The sequence below is a fragment of the Ovis aries genome, chromosome 9 (assembly GCF_016772045.2).
Source record: "Ovis aries strain OAR_USU_Benz2616 breed Rambouillet chromosome 9, ARS-UI_Ramb_v3.0, whole genome shotgun sequence".
Lineage (NCBI taxonomy): Eukaryota > Metazoa > Chordata > Mammalia > Artiodactyla > Bovidae > Ovis > Ovis aries.
Genome location: NC_056062.1, coordinates 70,879,142 through 70,901,392, shown reverse-complemented (window position 1 = coordinate 70,901,392; position 22,251 = coordinate 70,879,142). Strand labels below are relative to the sequence as shown.

The window sequence follows — 22,251 nt, the reverse complement described above, 5'->3', positions numbered from 1 at the left end:
TGCACTCCTGGGCTCCAGAGCACAGGCTCAATAATTGTGGTGCAGGGGCTTATTTGCTCCAAGGCCTGTTGGATCTTCCCAGATTCAGGGATTGAACCCGTTGGCTCCTGCATTGGCAGGCAGGTTTCTTTACCACTGAGCCACCAGGGAAGCCCCTACATTTCCAATTTTAAGTTGAATAACTTGTGAGAGATCTTTCATATAACATGGTGACTGTAGTTAACAATATTGTATGATATAGTTGAAGAGTGTTGCTAAGAGAGTAACCCTTAAAGTTCTCTTAGCAACTATACCAAGAAGGTAATTATATGAGTTTATGGAAATGTTAATTAACCCTACTGTGGTAATCATTTTGCAATATTTACTATATATACTCCTATTAAATTATCACATTGTATACCTTAAACTTAGACTATGTTATTTAAAAAAAAAAAAATCCAGCAATTCAACCTCAGGTATAGAGAGAAATGAGAATATATGTCCATAAAAAAATTTATACATAGATGTTCATAGCAACATTACTCATAATAACTAAAAAGTGGGAATAATCCAAATGTCCATCAACTTATAAATGGATAATTATCTATTCCTATAAGATATTATTTGGCAATGAAAAGAAATGACTTATTAATACATGTTACAACATGAATAAGCCTCAGAAACATTAGGCTAATTGAAAGAAGTCAAACACCAAAGACCAGATATTGTATGATTCAGTTCATGTGAAATGTTTATAAAAGGCAAATCCATTGAGACAGAAAGTAGATTAGTTGTTGTCTATGCCTGTGGTGAAAATGGAGAGTACTACAAAGGATAAGAAGATTCTTTGGGAGCTAATTTTTGTTATTGTTCAGTCACTAAGTTGTGTCCATGATAGAAATGTTCAAAAATCAGATTTGGGATGGTTTAACAACTGTCTAAATATACTAACAACCAGTGAAGTGTACACGTTTAACACATGAATTATATGGTTTGTAAAATCATATGTCAGTAAAGTTATTTTAAAAATAAGGCAAAGGGTTGCTGGAGGAGTCAGGCATGGTATATAAGGAAGGCCATTTTTTTTTTTTTTTTTTTTTTAAAGCTTGAGAGGAACATATGTGGATGATACAGGTAGGATAAGGAGGAAGGAATCAGAATGGAGAGAGAAAAAATAGTAAAGCACAAAGGAATAATAAGGCTGGCAAGTCATAGACAATAACACACTAAGGTCAAGAATTAATTTGGAGGAGAGGCATGGACAAGAGCAAGGACTTCCTTTCTTCTGAGGCAATATATGGAGATGAGCTTGCTGTAGATTACAAAGAAAAGGGGAAGAAAAGTGAGTGTTTATATTTCATGGCCTATGATTTTGAGTCATATAGAAGACCAAGTAACATGTTTGAGTAATGAATTTGGTAACTTCAGGAGAATAGTGACAGCTCAGACAACAAACGTGAAGAATTAAAAAGGAAAGCTGATGAAATGAATAAATGGATTTTAGAGACATAAGGGCTTGGCTGAGTTTAAATAAAAACTTGTAAAGCACTTAATCATCAAAGTTTCTATCTGGAGCTCTAGGTTTCTATGAAACTGAAGCAGGAAAAAAAAAAAAAAAAGGTTAACTGCTTGTAAACCAGTGTTTGAACTGGTAGAGTACAAGTTCTTGCTAAGGTTAGAAGTAAAGTGCAGATTTTATCAGGTATAAAAAACTCAACCACTGTTGTGCATATGATTATCACAAAATAAATAGCAAATGTGAAGATGTAATATGTATTTTATAAAAATAAAATAATTTCAGTTTAGTTAATCAGGATTAGAGTTAAGTCATTGAAATTCAATTTTTAAAGCTTACTGAGCCTAATTTTTGGAAGTGGCGCTAAACTTAGTGCTTCCTTATCAAATGGAAATCTCAGAAAAACTGGAAGCCACTTACTACTACCAGATGGGTTCCTAGGAGGTACAAAAGGAAGTCCAGAGCAGTGTTTTCCCAAGCCCCACATCTGAACACATGGATGGTTGCTGGATATTCACATGCCTGCGTCCTTGCTCAGAAACACTGTGAATTACACTTTGCGGTGTATGCGGCGTAGCCCAGACATTCTATACATTTAACCAAGTATAAAAGTAATGCTGCTGTTAGAATGGTGAAGTCTGTTCAACCTGTTAAGCTGAAAATGGTGACAGTAAGAAAAAGACCAGTCAAATAATTGAAAAGGGGGCAGGGGTGGGCGGCCCAGAGGATAATCTTCAATGGTTTTGGCAAAACACTTAAGTTCCTGAAAGATGTTTTCTGGACTCCATTGTTAGGTATGATTAGCTCTCCAACCTTCTAATTTAAACCTTTTCTTCAAATACATTAATAAATTGGTAATTCCAAGAAAGTTTTATTTAGTGCATGGGAAAAAATAAGAGTCAAGTCTCCCAAGTGGCTTCAGTCGTGTCCTACTCTTTGCAACTCTATGGACGGTATGTAGCCCACCAGACTCCTCTGTCCGTGGGATTTTCCAGGCAAGAATACTGGAGTGAGTTGCCCTGCCCTCTTTCAGGGGATCAAACCTGCTTCTTTTCTGTCTCCTGCATTGGCAGGCGGGTTCTTTACCACTAGCGCCACCTGGGAAGCCCACTTCGTTAAAGATCCTTCAAACAGACGTAAAAGGAAGAGAATAACCAGCTCTCATAGGAGTCAAAATTGGGTACTAAATGCCCGTCAAATGTCACTGCTCTTTCTCTCCTTAAAGGATAAAGGTGCACATTAAAGCCCTAATTACCTTGCCTTACAGGACCAGTCATGGAATGTCAAACTCTTTTAACATCAGTTCCTAACGCCACAGAGAACTTCGAACGAGACGATTGATGCTTTATTTTACGAAGATGGTTTCCTTAGGAAGCATCTTAATCTGGGCTGTTTTGTGTTAACTACGACCTTAAAACTAGCCTCTCCTTCCTCTCACCCACTCGGCCTCCTTCCCCCAAAATTTCAAACTGCAAAAAGTTTCCTGTGCATTCGTGCCCCTCCCCCCCACACACACTGAAACTTCTTGACCGAGAGAAACTTTTGGACGCTGCCCTCCCAGGCCCCAAGCTTTGCGCAAAACCCAGCAAAGCCTCCCCAGGGCCACCCTGACGCCCCTGTCGGTCCTCGGGTCGGGAAACGCCCTCCCCAGCCTTCCCCCAGCGGCCTGAAAGTCCGGTCGGGTCGGCCCGGGGAGGGCGGGGCAGGGCGGGGCGGGCCGGCTCCATTGGGGCCAGGCCCGGGGGGGGGGTGGGAAGCGGACAGGCCCCGCCGGGCTTGCTAAAAGGCCGCCGCTTTTCGGCGCGGCCTCTGTTCCAGGAAGTATGTGTCTACTTTCCAAGCTAAGTTTGGCCCCGAATCGGCGTTAGGAAGTAACGGCAAAAACTTTTCAAAAACTTTCGGCCCGCTCCTGCTCCCCCGCCGCAGGGTTCCCTGATGGTCGCCCCCGGGCCGAGCGGCTGCCGTCCCCTCCCCCCCCTCCCCGCCTCCCGGGAGGCGTGAGGAGCCGCCGCCGCCGCCCCCGCTGTCGGGTGGGACGCGCGGGCGGGCGCGCACCGAGTGGCGGCCGTCGCAGCAGAAACCGTCGGCCCCCTCCTGGGTTCCTGCCCGCCGTGGCAGGATGGACTACCTGACCACGTTCACGGGGAAGAGCGGGCGCCTTCTGCGGGGCACAGCCAACCGCCTGTGGGGCTTCGGGGGTGGCGGCGAAGCCCGTCAGGTGCGCTTCGAGGATTACCTGAGGGAGCCCGCCCAGGGGGACCCCGGGTGCGGGTCCCCGCCCCACCGGCCCCCGGCGCCGTCCAGCCCGGAGGGACCCGGTGAGCCCAGCCTTCCTTCGCGTCCCGCGCGGCCGACCCGGGCTGAGGACAGGGGGGTCGGGGGCACGGCGGCCGAGTGGGCGCCGCGCGAGGGGGCGCGCGCCGGGCGAGCGTTGGCAGGTGGGCCGGGGCGGGGGCCGAGGAGGCCGAGCGCTCGCTCTGCGCTGGGGGCGGAAGACCTCCTCGGGGCTGCGTCGCGTCTCTTCCTGCCCTGCTCTTCCTGCTTTTCTGCACCGGGACTCGACTTTACCGCGCCAACTGTTTCAAGGGTAGGAGCTCTGAAGTTTTTCCCTCCCACTAGGAGGTGAATATTGAATCAGTTATGACCCTCGTGTTTTTCCTCTCAGTGGATCGTTAAGAACGCCTTGTCTGGCTTGGGTTTGGGCTGGGTCATTGTTTTTATTTGACATGTGTGAGAATTCACATCGACGCTTACTTGATACGACTTTGAAAAAGAAAATGCGTAACGTACATAGGAACCCGGATTTTTGTATCGTGTGTTTTGAAAGGCTGCGTGTTGCCTTGAGGGGGCAGAACGTAACAAACTTCTCAGTTGTCATTTTTACCGCCTGTTGTGTTTTCTTTCGTCATAGTGCAGTTGTGCTATTCTTAAAAGAAAAAAAAAATCAATCGTAATGACACGATGCTGATATCCTAAGAAATTTTCTAAAGCCCTTGCTGAAGCGGTATTGGCGTCATGCATACGCTGACTTCTCCAATGTCGTTGGCTTCCTCAGACTTCTCATGGTCATATTTTATCCTTGTTACCTGTTCTGATACGCATTTTGGTGTTATGAGAGTAAGTTATATGAGCATTAGAGTGTTTAGGAATTAGAGAAAAGTACAGAGAATATAAAATCTATCCACAGCCCCACATCCTACGGTTTATTTTAAAGCAGTGAACCAGTGAGGACATCTGTGGATTTGTGTTTAAGTGTGTAGTTTAAGCTTTGAAGAAACTTGAATATTAAAATGTAATTTTTAGCATGGTCCCTTTGGTTAACTTTTCTTCACTTTACATAAAATCTTTTCTTCACTTTACATAAAATCTTTTCTTCACAACTCCTGTTTATGAAATTAGAAAAACGAAGGGTTATGTACTTCGTTTCTGCTTTGAAGAACGTTAATCAGGTGCAGAATCCTCTTAAAGGTGGACCAGGGATGAGGACTGGAACTTGTGTTTGAATAAAAGATTTGTTTGTGTGTGTAAGATCTCAGTTGACTTGTTGAAAACAGTTGAAATGTGACCAGCCTCTAAGCAGGTGAAGAATATGTGGGGTAACTTTTAACCAGGAAAGGATATGGTGAATATTTTAATAAGCCCAAACATATACATCTGATTCATTGATTCAGAAACATTTATTGAGCACACTGCTATTAATATATCAGACACTCTTTCAGAGTTGCAGCTTCAAAGTATTATACAAAGTCCTCTTCTGATGAAGCTGGCTTGTGTACTCATGGCCCAGTCTTTAATATTCATGGTGCCCCCAAGTCTCTGATACAAGTTAGAGAAACCTTGTGATGTCACAGTCTGGCCACAATCAGGTGGGTAGATACTTGCTACCATTAACTTGCTGAAAGAATTTGTGAAAATTACTTGGTCTTTGGACCTATATTTTCTTATTTGTAAATGAGGTTGATTAGATGGGCTAAAACGTTCTCAACTCTGGTGCTCTTTTTTTCATTTGGAACAGGATTAGTGAACATGTTGGGAAGTAAAGCTACAAAGTAGCATTTGGGGTTAAAAATATTTTAAGTCTATATAGTTATGCCTACAGAGTTCTGAAGATAGTTCAAGAAATGAGTGTTCCAGCAATAATTTGATCACCCCCTCCTCTTGAATAAGTACAGCTTTCTAAATTAATTCCTTTGAGAGGCAACATGTATATATGCAGGTAAAAAGTAAATGGTTCTTCATTAATTTTTAGCTCAACCTTTGCTTAAAATGAGAGCTCTTTTTTTTTTTTTTGGCTTTGGCTGTAGGGTTTTCCATGCATTTGTGTCCTTTGGAATGAGTATCTCTTAGTCTGTTTCAAGGATTTCCTGTACTCTTTTTGCTTGTGACTACCATTATTTTAGATTTTTTATAACAGCTACTTAAGTTCTCTGTTGTTCGTTACTCTTCCTTCAGTTCTTTAAAGTATCCTGTGTGTTGTAGCAATATATCTTGTGCAGACACTTCCACACTTGTAGATTGGCTGTATTCCAGGACTCCATTTGTTTTTAGTGACCTTATCCGTCACCATTTCATGTTCAGTAATGATGATGGTAAAAATAGTTTTACCATTGAAGGATGGGCCTAATAGAACTTTGGTCATCTGTTTCTGATTTTACTCTTCTGTAAACAGACCACTTACCTGACTGTTAACTGTTACTAATGTCTCTATCCTCTTCAAGGTGTCTGCTTTTGGTCTTACAGTTTATAGTGTTTGCTGACTCCAACACTATAGTCTCCTCTATGGAAAACCATAATTGGGACTTAAACACATTAAGGAGCTTATCACACCATTGCTCTAGTTAATAACAATTACAAAGAAAACACCATAGGACCCCATTTTTGTTCCTGCTAAACAAGTAAATTGGACTTCCCTGGTGGCTTAGTGGTAAAGAATCTGCCTGCAGTGCAGGAGCTGCAGGAAACACATGGGTTTGATCCCTACATCGGGGAGATCTCCTGGAGGAGGGCATGGCAACCCACTCCAGTATTCTTGCCTGGAGAATCCCTGTGGACAAAGGAGCCTGGCAAGCTGCAGGCTATAGGATTGCAAAGAGTCGAACACTGCTGAAGTGACTTAGCATTCATGCAAGCAAAGAGTAAATTATTTTATGATTCAAAAAAATTTTTTAGGCCTTGAGCATAGCTCGTGTTTGGAAACATCACTATAGTCAGTTTACTAGATCACATAGTTATAAGTATGTAAAAAAAATTTTTTTTAGTATTTAGTTGTTGTTGTTGTTCAGTTTGCTCAGTTGTCTCCAACTCTGACCCTGCAGACTGCAGCACACCAGGCTTCCCTGTCCTTTACTGTCTGTCACCTGGAGTTGGCTCACACTCATGTCCATTGAGTTGGTGATGCTATCTAACCATCTCATCTTCTGTCACCCCCTTCTTCTGCCCTCAATCTTTCCCAGCATCAGAGTCTTTTCCAGTGAGTCACCTCTTTGCATTAGGTGGCCAAAGTATTGGACCTTCAGCTTCAGCATCAATCCTTCCAATGAATATTCAGGGAATCTGGTTTGGAAGGTCTATGGAATTTGATTATAGAACTTTCACAGGATTGGGGAAACAGAGACTTTTGGAGGGCACAAACAAAACCTTACGTGCACCAGAACCCAAGAGAAAAAAGCAGTGACCCCACAAGAGACTGAGCCAGACTTGCCTGTGACTGGGAGTCTGGCTGAGGTGTGGGTTGACAGTGGCCTGCCTTGGGGTCAGGGGCACTGACAGCAGCAGTCCTGGGAGGCATGGAGTGCTGGCATAAGTCCTCTTGGAGGAGGTCACCATTACTCCTGCTATAGAGCCTGCAGCCTACCATAGTTTACAAACTCTTAAGATTGGGTCACCTCAGGCCAAACTGCTGGGAGGGAGCACAGCACCACACATCAGCGGAAAATTAAATATTTAATGAGCATGGCCCTGCCCACCAGAGCAAGACCCAGTTTTCCCCACAGCCAGTGCCTCCCATCAGGAAGCTCACACAAGCTTCTTATCCTCATCCATCAGAGGGCAGACAGAAAGAAAAGCACAGTCACAGAAAACTAACCAAAATGATCACATGGATCACAGCCTTGTGTAACTCACTGAAATATGAGCCATGCTGTGTAGGGCCACCCAAGACAGACAGGTCATGGTGATGAGTTCTGACAAAACGTGGTACACTGGAGAAGGGAATGACAAACCACTTTCGCAATCTTGTCTTGAGAACCCCATTAACAGTGGGGCTCTAAATATAAATATTAGAGTTCCAACTTAATTGTAATACAGTTTTTATCATAAAATTTCCTGTTATGGCAACTCTATTTCCCACTTGGTGACAGTGTACTTTAAATATGTACATCTGAACTCATATTTAAAGCTTCTTTCCATTTACTTTTGTCATTTATTAATAAAACTATATTTTGGGAAAATGACAACAATTAGAGCAGCTAAGAACACTTTATGTGGGGCAGCTACTAGCAAATATTTTTGCTTTATCCTAATAACAACTTGCTGAGGTAAGAACTATTATTAACCCATTTTCCTGATTAAGAAACTTGGCAAGGCAGAGAAATGAGAGAGACAAAATCCATTTGAGTGTTATCTTCCTATTTCTAAGTTATGTCAGACAAGAAAAAAGCATGAGAAGAATGCAAGATTCTTTCGTTTGGTGTTAAAACAATTTAGGTAAAGGATAAGATGGATTGTCTTTGAAATTTCTTTAGAGTCAGAAAAATATTAAATGACTGAGCTGAAAATACAAACTCCAAGGAAAGTGTAAGAAAACTTTGATACATTTTGGGTTGGAAATTGAGATGCAGATTGTCTGAAAGAGTTAGATAATAGTTTAGCTTGAACCCAGGAAAGACCAAGTCCCTGTAAAGGATTTGTAGTACCAATTGTTAGAAAATGGAGTCACTCAGTTGTATCCAACTCTTTGGAACCCCATGGACTGTAGCCTACTAGGCTCCTCTGTCCATGGGATTTTCCAGGCAAGACTGCTAGAGTGGGCTGCCATTTCTTCTCCAGGGGTTCTTCCCAACCCAGGGATCGAACCCAGGTCTCCTGCATTGCAGACAGGCACTTTACCATCTGAACCACCAAGGAAGCCCAATTGTTAGATGAAGGTGAAGTTGCTCAGTCGTGTCCAGACTCTTTGCGACCCCATGGACTGTAACCTACTAGGCTTCTCCGTCCATGGGATTCTTAAGGCAAGAATACTGGAGTAGATTGCCATTTCCTTCTCCAGGGGATCTTCCCGACCCAGGGATCGAACCCCGGTCTCCCGCATTGTAGGCAGATGCTTTAACCTCTGAGCCACCAGGGAAGTTCAATTGTTAATTAAGAGTACTGGTCAGTCATAAAAGAGGATAATCCTAGATGTCTGCAGTCTTAGTCTCATTTCCTAAGGTGGGAGGTGGGGAAAGAATCTTTTCTAAACAGCCTCAGTCTGCTCTGATAGAAACTCCGATGAAGTTTGAAGTCATAACAGTGTTGTTCCCGATTCCATTGGTTCTCACGAGTAAAGTTGATTTGCCCATTTTAGAATTGCTGCTCATCTCACAGGATGGCTGAATTTAAGTCTGTGTTTTTGGACAGAACTGCCTGTGAGTATTTCAGGTTACAATAAAGCAGTAAGTCTCAAACTTTAGTGTGGCTCAGCATCACCCAAAGGCTTGTTGAAAATGTTGGACCCCTCCTCTAGAGTTTCTGATTCAGTACTTCTGAGCCAGACCCCATAGTTTGCATTTCCAACAACTCAGCTAATGCTGATGCTGCTAATTTGGGGACCACACTTTGAGAATCACTGCTTTTTTTAGTGGGTACGTCAAGATTTGTTCATGTTAAGGTCAGAAGTAAATACAGAAATGATGAAATTTGTTAAATACTTAGTATTTTGCATTAAGCTTAGGAACAATTAATGTATTTGGTCTTTAAAATATTTGTTATATTTCAGAGAATTAGGCCTATTAGAGTGCATGTAAATTAGTCTAAGAATTTAATTGAAAATGAATACCAAAGAGAACTTTTCATCATATTTAAAACTTTATTGTAATGTCTTTACTAGAGTTAAAAGAGTTCAGAAAGATTTTCTTGTTATAGAGGCAATTAAAGTGTTTACAATAAAATATAGTAGATTTATAAGTGCCTTTTAGTATAGATGAGAGAATTTAATTACTCTAGTTTATAAATGGGATTATTTAAGGATGTCTAGTTTGTTTTCTGACTTAACTATTGAAAGCATCTTAGAAAGTATGTTAAAATTTACTAGTTTTGTAATATAATACACTGACATAGTTGAAGACTTGAGGGAAAACTGGATTTTTATATTTGTACTTCAATAAATCAAAGATTAATTAAAAAGTAAAGTAATTGCAAATAGTCTTCTGTGTGTAAAAACTCCTTAGATGGCCACCAGCAAACTTATATTGAGACACAATACATTTTGTTGAATGAATGAATATTCATACAAAAAGGGGCATATTTTAAGGTCAGATTAATGTATTAGGGAAAGGCCCAAAATTTGCCTTTGATTTCTAGCAATCAGTGAAAAAAAGGGAAATATGATCAGCAATAAATCACAGTGTCACTGAAAGTGAAGGTGATGTCTCTCAGTCATGTCCGACTCTTTGCGACCCCGTGGACTGTAACCTACTAGGCTTCTCCATCCATGGGATTCTCCAGGCAAGAATACTGGAATGGATTGCCATTTCCTTCTCCAGGGGATCTTCCCGACCCAGGGATCAAACCCCGGTCTCCTGCATTGGAGGCAGACTCTTTAACCTCTGAGCCACCAGGGAAGCTTAGTGTCACTGAGGTAAAGATAAACCTGAGGTAAAGATAAACCTGTTGCTTAGGTAAAAGAAACATGACTTTTCCTGATAGAATAAAGAGAAAAAAATTCTCATGTAACTCTTAACACAGCAAAAAATATCATCTTTATAGTAAATACAGGTTCTAATTTCAAAAAGCTATTTTTTTAACACCATTGCTTAATGTAGCTTAGTGGTATAACAACAAAATGCAAGACTGTAAAGACAGTTCCATATAGGGCCAAAACGATTAATTCAGATATGCAGTTATCTGATGGTTTGTCTTAACTGAGAGGTGGGTGCTAGATTCTAAATTTTGGTAAAACTAATGCTTGCTAACTATGAAGTCATACATAACAAAAATTAAAGTTTAAAAGCTACCTCTAATCCAATATCTAGTGATATTATTAATTTTAGGGTAATGTTATTGTTCAGATCTATTTTATGTATGTGTGTGTGTTGCCCAGTCATGTCTGACTTTTTGCGACCCCATGGACTGTACCCTACCAGGCTCCTCTGTCCATGGAATTCTCTAGGCAAGAATACTGGAGTGGGTTGCTATTTCCTTCTCCAGTTTTATGTATGTTTGCGTATAAATGATGAATGGATGACTAGAAGGAAAGAGTGACTAAAAGATAATATTTGTTTGCCTTAAGAAAGTATTTCCTAAATAGTGTGTCTAAAGTTAAGCAGAATTCACATAAATATTGAGTGGTTGGTATTACTACATTCTTGTTTCAGTTTTAGGTGGGGTTTGTTTAACTCTTAGGTTATTTGAATGGTTCATCTCCCGTATTTCTTCTCTCCACTTCCTGGTATTTATTACATTATGTTTGCAATTTTTCCCACTACATAATTGTTCAGTACACCCTGTTAGATCCTTTGATCATTCCTAGAGTTTTTATTTTGATACACTTGGTATAATCTCATTCTTGTGTCTTAAGCAAGCTAGACTGTTTTCTTTTTCCCCTAGTGGGTGATTTGCTTCTTATGTATGAATTCTTGAAGAAATTTTCTTTTCCAAGCACTATAATTTAACCAGGAGCAGAAACAGGAATGACTAGATGTGCGAGCACAGGTATGTGTATGTGTAATAGCCTTTTAGGAGTAGCCACTATATGAAACAGCCCTGGTCTTAAGATAGAAGGAAAAAAGAGCTAAGAAGTATAATGTTGGATCTTAACACTTCTGCCAAAAGGCTTATGGTTTCTATTCATGTCTGACATCAGTGGGATGGTACAGTATATTTTCTTTTCCTCCCCAGGGAGACACAAGGTATTTAGTAACAGTAGTAATCTATCAAAGTGACTATTAAACAATTAGTTTGACAGACGTTTGAAGATGCTAGTGTTACTGTCATGAGTGGGAAGTTGTAAAGAAGCCTGTTTCTTCTGTCAGTTACTCAGTCTGCAAGCTTGATCCTTTCAAAAGCTCTATTAACAGTGCTTCTCAAATTTATTGTGCATGCCAATGTGAATCAGTAGTTCTGGAGTGAAATCTGAGATTCTGTGTTCACAGTAAGCTCCCGGGTGATGCCAGTGCTGCTGATCCTTAGAACATAATTTTAACTAGCAAGGCTCTATTAGCACTCTATATGGAAGTTCCCCAGTGGCTCAGCAGTAAAGAATCCACCTGCAGTGCAGGAGATGGGGGTTCAATTCCTGGGTTGGGAATACCCCTGGAGAATGAAATGGCAACCCGCTCCAGTGTTCTTGCCTGAGAAGTCCCATGAACAGAGGAGCCTTGTGGGCTTCAGTGCATGGGGTCACAAAAGAATCAGATACAACTAAATAACAACAGTAGCATTCTATATCATGAAACTTTTCGCATAAGAAGTGGGCCACACTCAAAAATTCCTTGACTAGGTAGAGGAAAGGAGCATTAACAGGAAACAGCAAATGTTTTAGAGACCAAGGGACTTGAGATGTTACCAAATAAAGGAAAGGTGAGCATTAAGGACTTAGTTTGGTGCTTCATAAAGAGCAAATAAAATAGAAAAAGCTCCTCTGATTTTCTCCTTAGTTTGGTCTCCTTTACAGGTTTTGGGAACTGGGAAGACAGAAGCCATTGCAATACATTGTGGAATCTCTTGATGGAGTAAAGACAGTGAGACTAGACTCATTTCTAAAAGTTCAACTATGAAAAAAAGCAGAAAGGCTGATACCTAGAGCAAGATGGGTACAAAGGTGAAGAAAAACTGAGGGATTAAAAAAAAAATTTTTTTTTGTTTTGACTATGGATAAGGAGTCAGTAGCAAGTGAAAGGTTGAAAACATAGGCATAGTTTCCTATAGATAGTTTCTTATAGATGGAATCAGTTAATTAGAAAAGCAATTCTCAGTGTATCTTTCTTAGTTTAGAAGATATTTTCAAAGTTTAAAATCTCTATTATCATATGAAAATATTGACTCCAAGCTCAATATTTTTAAATCGTCAAACTTTTTATCAGTAACTACAGCCAAAATTACAATATTCAGTTATATTAGGAGTCTTTTAGTACATTAAAATGAGACTTCATACAGGATTCATCATTGGTTTTTCAGGCTTGCTTTATTCTAGTTTGCCTTTCCCATTCTATTACCAAAATGATTTTTAATTTAAGGGTCTGATACTGCTTTGTCAATTCTCTGCTTAAAAATCTCTTTGGACTTCTCAGTCTGGTAATAATAGCAAGCTAGATAATTCAGACTGTCCTGCTAAGAACAATTTAAAAAACTGGACCAATCATTGAAAAGTCTACAATTAATAAATCCTGGAGAGTTTGTGGAGAAAAGGGAACTCCTACACTATTGGTGGAAATGTAAATTGTTATGGTCATTATGGAAAACAGTATGAAGATTCCTTAGAAAACTAAAAATAGAGTTACCTTATTATTCAGCAATCCACTCCTAGTACATATCCAGAGAAAAACATGGTTCAGAAGGATCCATGCACCCCGTTGTTCACTGCAGCAGTGTTTACGATAGCCAAGACATGGAAGCTACCGAAATCTCCGTTGACAGATGAATGAATAAAGTTGTGGATATACACAGTGGAATACTACTCAGTCATAGAAGAGAATTAAATAATGCCATTTGCAGCCACATGGATGGACCTAGAGATTATCATACCAAGTGTAGTAAGTCAGAGAAAGCCAAATACTGTATTATATCACTTAAATGTGAAATCTAAAATATGATATAACGGAACTAATTTATGAGACAGAAACAGATTCACAGACACAGAAAACTTACCAAAGGGAAAGGGGTGTGGGAAGGGACAAATTGTGAGTTTGGGATTAGCAGATGCAAACTATGATATATAAAATAGGTAAACAACAAGGTCCTACTGTATAGTCCAGGGAACCATATTCAATATTCTCTAATAAACAATAATGAAAAGACTATGTATATATATGTATAACTGAAAAACTTTGCTATATATGAGAAACTAACACAACATTGTAAATCACCTATACTTCTATTATAAATAAATAGCTGGGCCAAACAAATTTTATTGAGGATATCAGAAAACTGATTGATAGAACTAGATTAGGATCTGAGTGAGGACAGAGGCTGAAGGAAGAGCAGCTCCAATTTGGGATTCCTTTTTTCCCCAGGGGAAGTATTGATTCCAGAAGCAGCAGCTCAGAGATGAAAAGTTGCTGTTGCCAGCCTGTTGGTATAAGGGAACAGGGACACAGTACAAGACCTACCACAGTAGAGGAATGAACTACTCTCACTTAGGACCCCCAAAATGCTGTAGGAATAGAGGAAAACTCATAGGATGGTAACTTGGCTTTAAATCATCATTCCTATAACTGCATTAATAAGATTTGGTATTGCTAGTGTCCTCAAGCGTTTGGCAGAAGCAAGCATTAATCCTGTAGAGAATTTCAGCTTTCTGTGTGTCAAATTCTGTCTATAGACAATTTTTCATATTTAATTTAAAGTACATAAAATATAATTAGACACCTGGTAAGATATCAGAAACAATAAGAGAATAGAAATAGACTCACAGGAACCCTGTATCTTGCAGTTATCAGATTTAAAATGGCTGTGTTGAGAATTTTGAGCTGATTGAGAGTTTTGTAAAGATTCAAACTAAAAATGAAAAATGGATATTCCAGAATTGAAAATAATTTTCTAATTAGGACCTTTGTGGATGAATTTAATAGCAAATCGGCCACCACAGAAGAAAGAATTAGTGAACTGAAAAATAGATCAGAAGAAAATATCTAGAATAAAGGGGAGGGGGTAGAAAATAAAGGCAGGAATAAGTTTAATACAAGATATAATTAGAAGTTCTAATATGTGTATATTGGAGTCCCCAAAGGAAAGGAGAGAGAGAATGAAGGCAGAAGTATTATTTAAGAGAAGAATGACTGAAAATGCCAAGAATGATGAAATTCACAGATTTCAAGCATCGCTACAAACCCAAGTGCATGCATGCTAAGTTGCTTCAGTCGTATCTCGCTCTATAGCCTACCAGCCTTCTCTGTCCATGGGATTCTTCAGGCAGGAATACTGGAGTGAGTTGCAATTTCCTTCTCCAAAGCCCCAAGTGGAATCAATACAAATCTCACCAAAGATGAAAAAATTTTTAAAGCATTTAGAACAAGTAGTCAGTGCTGTGAGAATAAGATTGACAGTTATTTCTCAACAGAAACAGTGGAAACTAAACAACAGAGGAGAACACCTGCCAGCTAAGAATCCATCCCCTGCAAAATTACCCAGAGTTTCAATAAGAATGGTAAATATGAGGGAAGAACCGAATGAACATTGACTGTCTAGAAAAATAATGTCTTAGAGTGTTTTTGAATATATATATATGTAATTGAAATACGCAATAACAATTGCATATAAGTCTTGGTAGGGTAACACAGTTTTTAACATCCTTACATTGACCAGAAGGAAGATAAAAGTGCTAGTAAATATTAGACTGAAAATTAACAATTTAGGCTATAATCTACAGTATGACCACTAACATAACTGTTTAATGTGTTGTTTATGTGTTAGTCACTCAGTCCTGTCCCCCACTGTGACCCCATGGACTGCAGCCCACCAGGCTCCTCCGTCCATGGAATTCTCCAGGCAAGAATACTAGAGTGGGTTGCCATTTCCTTCCCCAGTGTATATCAGTTCAGTTTAGTAGCTCAGTCATGTCTGACTCTTCACAACCCCATGGACTGCAGCACACCAGGCTTCCCTGCCCATCACCAACTCCCAGAGCCTACTCAGACTCATGTCCATCAAGTCAGTGATGCCATCCACAATCTCATCCCTCCTCCTGCCTTCAGTCTTTCCCACTATCAGGATCTTTCCAGTGAGTCAGTTCTTCTCATCAGGAGGCCAAAGTGTTGGAGCTTCAGCTTCAGCATCAGTCCTTCCAATGAAAATTTAGGACTGATTTCCTTTAGGATTGACTGGCTGGATCTCCTTGCAGTCCAAGGGCCTCTCAAGAGTCTTCTCCAACACCACAGTTCAAAAGTTTCAATTCTTCGGCGCTCAGCTTTCTTTATGGTCCAACTGTCATGTCTGTACATGACACTGGAAAAACCATAGCTTTGACTAGACAGACCTTTGTTGGTAAAGTAATGTCTGTGTTTTAATATGCTGTACAGGTAGGTCATAACTTTTCTTCCAAGGAGCAAGTGTCTTTTAATTTCACGGCTGCAGTCACTATCTGCAGTGATTTTGGAGCCCCCCCAAATAAAGTCTCTCACTGTTTCCATTGTTTCCCCATCTATTTGCCATGAAGTGATGGGACCAGATGCCATGTTATATACAGTAGCACATGTATATTCAACCCAAGTCCTGATTTATTCCTCACTTGCCACCCTTTCCCCTTTGGTAATGATAAGTATGTTTTCAATATCTATAAGTCTGTTTCTGTTTTATAAATAAGTTCATTTGTATCATTTTTAAAAAACTAGGTTCCACATATGAGTGATATGACGTTTGTCTTTTTCTGTCTGACTGCCATCACTTAGTATGATAATCTCTAGGTCAATCTATGTTGCTCAATGGGGATTTCCTTGCTGGCCCTTGTGGTTAAGACTCCTGGCTTCCACAGCAGAGGGTATGGGTTTGATCCCTGGTTGGGATACTAAGATCCCACATGCCACATGGAGCAGCCAAAAATAAATAAATAAATAAAAATAATTGTTTAAAAGTATATCAAACTTTAAGTCTAAAAATATTCTAAGAAAAGGTTCAACATACCAGAAAGACAACAGTTTTTATTTTGTATGAACCTAATATGGTCTCAAAAGTCTCAAAATATAGAAAGCAAAGTAAAGAAACGTTAGAGCAACTGAATAACCCACAATCATAGTGAGAGATTTTAACAACCTCAATCAGTAATTTAAAGAAAAAGCATGCAGAAACAAACCAAAATATATATAGAAGATCTGAACTCAGTCAGCAAATTTGATCTCAAGGGTATGGAGATAGGTGTTTGTGTGTGGGTGTGTGCATGCATGTCCACACATGCGCACACACACACATACAGCACTACCCTTCTGTATAGAAAACACATTCTTTTCAAGCACATGTATATGGAGCATTTGCTAAATTTACACATGATTGTAAAACAAGTTTTGATGAATTTTACAGGTTTTAACTATCTAAGAGTATTTTCTTTTATCACAGTATGGTTAGAAATCAGTAACCAAAAGATGAAAATTTTTAATTGTCATAGATTAGCAAATTAAGCAAAACTCTTAAAATAACAAATGGAGAAATTAGGGCAGAAGTCATGAAATATTTTGGATGAAATTATTAAAATACAGTGTATCAAAACTTATAGAATACAGTCTAGATGGGAATTTCTTATTTTAGATTACATACATTAAGCTTTTGCTTCTGATAATGTAGAGTAAAATCTAACGCCCTTGCTCTTTCCACCATACCAGATAATTGTTTTATCTCAGGGGAAAGTATTATATATTCATTTATTCATTTGATATTGAGTACCTTCTATATGTCGCGTACTATTAGGGTACATTGCATGGTTTTTCAACTTGTGCAGGGTTGACATTTTGTGACAGATTGTTCTCTTGTTGGGGGACGGTTATGTGCATTTTAGCACACAGTATTTAGCTAAACAGTATCCCATTGTAATAACCAAAATTGTGCCTTGGTTTTCTCAGTTCTAAAATGGTAGTAAAAGTGATACCCTCTTTATAAGGTTGACGAATAGGTAAGATAGTAAATGAAGAGTACTTAGAGCAGTGCTTGGCACATGCTACAATACTGAAGTGGGTAACCTACCCCTTCTCCAGCAGATCTTCCCAAACCAGGAATCAAACCGGCTCTCCTGCATTGCAGGTGGGTTCTTTACCGACTGAGCTATCTGTAAGCCCTGGCATATGCTGGGCACTTAATACATGTTCACTATTATTTTGATTTTCAAATCATAAATATCTATGCATTTCTAAACTGTAATACTAGTAACTTTGTGAGGAAGCGAAATGGGGCCTCTCTTTTCCATACTCGCAATCCAGATTCATATTCACTGGCAACTGTCTTTAAAAGGGAGTATAAAGTTAACAAATAAGAAACAGGGCTACGTAACCAGTGTGATCACTTTCAACTCTCAGATACTGTGATTATATTTCTGTATTGATAGAAGAGAATGATTATTGTATTTCATTGTGCTCTGGTACTTATATATATTAATACATGTTTTAATATTGGTTATTAAAATAATTTTAGAACTTATTCTAATAAGACATCGCAATATATTTTATTATAATTTTAAATTATTAAAGTGAGTGCTTTCAATTTGTTTCAAACCTTAAGCTGCGGAAAGCTGATACATTAGTTTTCTTTCTCTGAACTGCACTCCATGGTAAACCTTTGGAAATGATACTGCAATTGCAAATTTAATTGTAATTGGTGGCTCAGACAGAGAATCTGCCTGCAATGCAGGAGACCCAGGTTTGATCCCTGGGTCAGGAAGATCCCCTGGAGAAAGGAATGGCAACCCATTCTAGTATTCTTACCTGGAGAATTCCATGGAGAGAGGAGCCTTGTGGACTACAGTCCCTTGAGTCGCAAAGAATTGGACATGACTAACACTTTCTTTTAGACCTTTAATGAACTCTTTCACAGATTAAAAAAATACTACTATAGAAAGCAAGTGCAGGCCATCATTTACTCCTGAAATCATGAAAGGATATATATTATTAGTTAAAAGTAATTTGAAATTATATTTTTCATTGTTTTTAAATTGCAAAATGAGATAGAGGAAAGGAATTAATTTTTTAAATGTATTTTAAAATAGCTTTAATGTTTTATCACAAAAAACAAACTTAAATATATACTGTTTAATGGAGAAAAATTGGAGTATAGTGAAAAGAAAAAATGCTGTCTTACCCTAAGAATTATACCATTTTTCATTCCCAGCATAACTTTAGGAAAACACCTCTTTTTCTACAGCCAAACAGTATATATTTTTCTTCTTTGTCCACTTTTCTTTAAAAAAACAAAATGACTGTAAGAATTGTGGCAGTTCTAGGTACAGTTTAAGCCGTAGCTTCAAAACATTATTTCATTCAGATTTGATGCTTGCTATGTGTTAGGCTCTTTGTTAGGTACTGAGGAGTCATTGTGGAACTATGTAGGGTGTTTTATAGGTTATAGTTTAGTGGAAGAGATTTAAAAAGAAACTTAAAACTGTGCCAGATACTGTGAAGGAAACAAAGATACTGTATGACTAGTAGTAGAGAGCTGCCTTAACCTGGGTGATCAGGAAGGTTTTAGGACAGCCTTTTTAAGTACTGTAGAGCTAACTGGGATTTTTTGAGATTTGAACTTTATTTTTATCATTGTTAATGCTTCATTAGAACCATTCACCCAACTGAGCTAATTAGATACATATAAACAAACTCTAGTATAGTCAAAATATCAATTAAGATTGGATGGAGGGAGAACAAAGAGGAAGATATTTTCTAAATTCCTTAGGCTTAGGTAGAACTAATTTTTCTTTGAAAATTACTGTTTTAATCTTGTAAAAATTGAGCATAACTATAACATCTTGTTACATTTATGAATCTTATTCAGTTTTGAGTTTATTAGTTTTTTAGAGATTGATTTTATTTAAAATTGTTTAGATAGGAGTGCTATTTTATCAGTTCTGTGCAATCTTTGTTACATGAAGTACAGATGAGAAAGCTAACACTAATACAGAATTTAAAACAGATACTATAAACTTGGTGGTAATGATGTGTTCAAATGAAATATCTTGATAAGCAAGTGACAAATAGTTGGCACTCTATCTGAAATGGAGTGCATAAAAAGTATGTTTATATGTGAAAGCATATCTTAATCTACTTCATGGTATGTATAAAGAATACAGTATTTTAATATAACTCCATAGTGAAGATTTTGTCTTTAACTATGATTGTATTAGAACTAGAGATGTTTTCCTCTGTGAAGATTAATGTTACATGCCTCAAACTTGGTTTGGTTAATAATAATAATAAATCTTCAAATATAGATTATTATAATAGGACTAGATGTGTTGAAAGATATTTAATTTACTTTTTAATAACAATTTACTTTTAATAAATTAATAAATTTTGAGTCCTTAATTTACTTTTTAATAACTTCCTTATTTTTTAATAACTTCCTTCCAGCTGACAGTTATGTTTCTTCAATTTATTTTTTTAATTGGAGGATAATTGCTTTAAATATTGTGATGGTTTCTGCCATACATCAGCATGAATCAGCCATAGGTATACATATGTTCCCTCCCTCTTAAACCTTCCTCCTGCCTCCCACCACATCCTACCCCTCTGGGTTGTCAGAGAGCACCCAGTTGAGCTCCCTGCATCATACAGCAAATTGCCAGTGGCTGTCTGTTTACATGTGCTGATATGTACGTCAGTCTCTCAGTTAATCTACTCTCTCTTTGCTACTCTCTCAATTCATCCCACCCTCTCCTTCCCCCACTGTGTCACAAGTGTGTTCTCTGTATCTGAGTCTTTATTGTTGTTGTTTTGCTAAGTCCCGTCCCAACTCTTTGCAACTCCATAAACTGCAGCACGCCAGGCTTCCCTGTCTTTCCCTATCTCCCAGAGTTTCCTCAGACTCATGTTCATTGAATCAATGATGCCATCCAACCATCTCATCCTCTGTCACTCCCTTCTCTTGCCATCAGTCTTTCCCAGCATCAGAGTCTTTTCCAATTTGTCAGCTTTTCACATCAGGTGACCGAAGATCGGAGCTTCAGCTTCAGCACCAGTCCTTCCAGTGAATATTAAGGATTGATTTCCTTTAGGATTGACTATTTTGATCTCCTTACTGTCCAAAGGACTCTCATGAGTCCTCTCCAGCACCACAATTTGAAAGCATCAATTTTTTCCATGCTCAGCCTTCCTTGTGGTCCAATTCTCTCATCCATACATGACTACTGGAAAAACCATAGCTTTAACTGTATGGACCTTTGTCAGAAAAGTTGGTGTCTCTGCTTTTTAATATGCTGTCTAGGTTTGTCATAGCTTTCCTTCCAAGGAACAAGTGTCTTTTTAATTTCATGGCTGCAGTCACCATCCTCAGTGATTTTGGAGCCCAAGAAAATAAAATCTGTCACTGCTTCCACTTTATCTGTTTGCTATGAAGTGACAGGACCAGATGCCATGATCTTAGTTTTTTGAATGTTGAGTTTTAAGCCACCTTTTCACTCTGCTCTTTCACCTTCATCAAGAGGCTCTTTAGTTTCTCTTCACTTTCTGCCATTAGAATGGTATCATTTGCATAGCTGAGGTTGTAGATATTTCTCCCAGCAATCTTGATTCCAGCTTGTGAGTCATCCAGCCCAGCATTTAGCATGATGTACTCTGCATATAAGTTAAATAAGCAGGGTGATAATACAGGGCCTTGACATACTCCTTTCCCAGTTTGGAACCAGTCTATTGTTCCGTGTCTGTTTCTAACTGTTGCTTCTTGTCCTGAATGCAGGTTTCTCAGGAGGCAGGTCAGGTGGTCTGGTATTCCTATCTCTTGAAGAATTTTTCAGTTTGTTGTGATCCACACAGTCAACAGCTTTTGCATAGTCAATGAAGCAGAGAAGATTTTTTTTTTTGGAATCCCTTTGCTTTTTCTCTGATTCAGTGGATGTTGGTAATTTGATCTCTGGTTCCTCTGCCTTTTCTAAATCCAGCTTGTACATCTGAGAGTTCTTGTTTCGTATACTGTTGTAGCCTAGCTTGAAGGATTTTGAGCATTACCTTGCTCTCATTTGAAATGAGTGCAGTTGTACTGTAGTTTGAGCATACTTTGGTGTTGCCTTTCTCTGGGACTGGAATGAAAACTGACCTTTTCCAGTCCCATGGCCACTGCTGAGTTTCCACATTTGCTGGCATATTGAGTGCAGCACTTCCAACAGCATCATCTTTTAGGACTTTAAATACCTGAGCTGGAATTCCACCACCTCCACTAGCTTTATTTGTAGTAATGCATTCAGTGAGTGTATCTCTGCCCTACAAATTGCTGCCCTACAAATGCTACTTCAGTAACATTTTTCTAAATTCCATTTATATGTGTCAATATGCAATATCTGTTTTTCTTTCTTTCAGACTTCACTCTGTACAATAGGTTCATCTACCTCACTAGAACTAACTCATTTATTCCTTTATATGGCTAATAGTCCATTGTTTATATGTACCACAACTTCTTTATCCATTCATATGTTGATGGACATCTAGGTAGGTTCCATGTCCGGGCTATTGTAAATAGTGCTACTGTGAACACTGGGTTGCATGTGTCTTTTAGAATCATGGTTTTCTCAGGGTATATGCCCAATAGTGGGATTTCTGGGTTATATGGTAGTTTTATTCCAAGTTTTTAAGTGATGACTCCCCACCCTGCATGTGACTCAGCAGTAGTGCCCTGTCTCCATGCCTTCCAAGCTTTCCTTCAAAAGCATTCCCTGCCACCAT

At 39.0% G+C, this 22,251-nt stretch overlaps 1 protein-coding gene across 13 annotated transcripts in view; it reads left to right on the top strand.

The window, feature by feature from the left end:
* OXR1 (oxidation resistance 1) overlaps positions 1–22,251 on the top strand; it is a 518,198-nt gene that overhangs the window by 423,894 nt on the left and 72,053 nt on the right. For 2 of the 13 annotated variants that reach the window (XM_042254400.1, XM_015097842.3), the window contains exon 1: positions 3,521–3,713. The exons of 6 other annotated variants lie outside the window; for them this stretch is intronic. Coding sequence is in view for 2 of the 7 variants with exons in the window: in XM_027973105.2 (XP_027828906.1) it covers positions 3,615–3,813 (199 nt within the window). In the remaining 5 variants the exon portion in view is untranslated. Of the gene's footprint in view, positions 1–3,520; positions 3,814–4,026; positions 4,118–22,251 lie in introns of those variants that run through there. 5 more of the 13 variants (XM_027973105.2, XM_027973104.2, XM_060393823.1 and 2 more) reach the window with 3 other exon arrangements.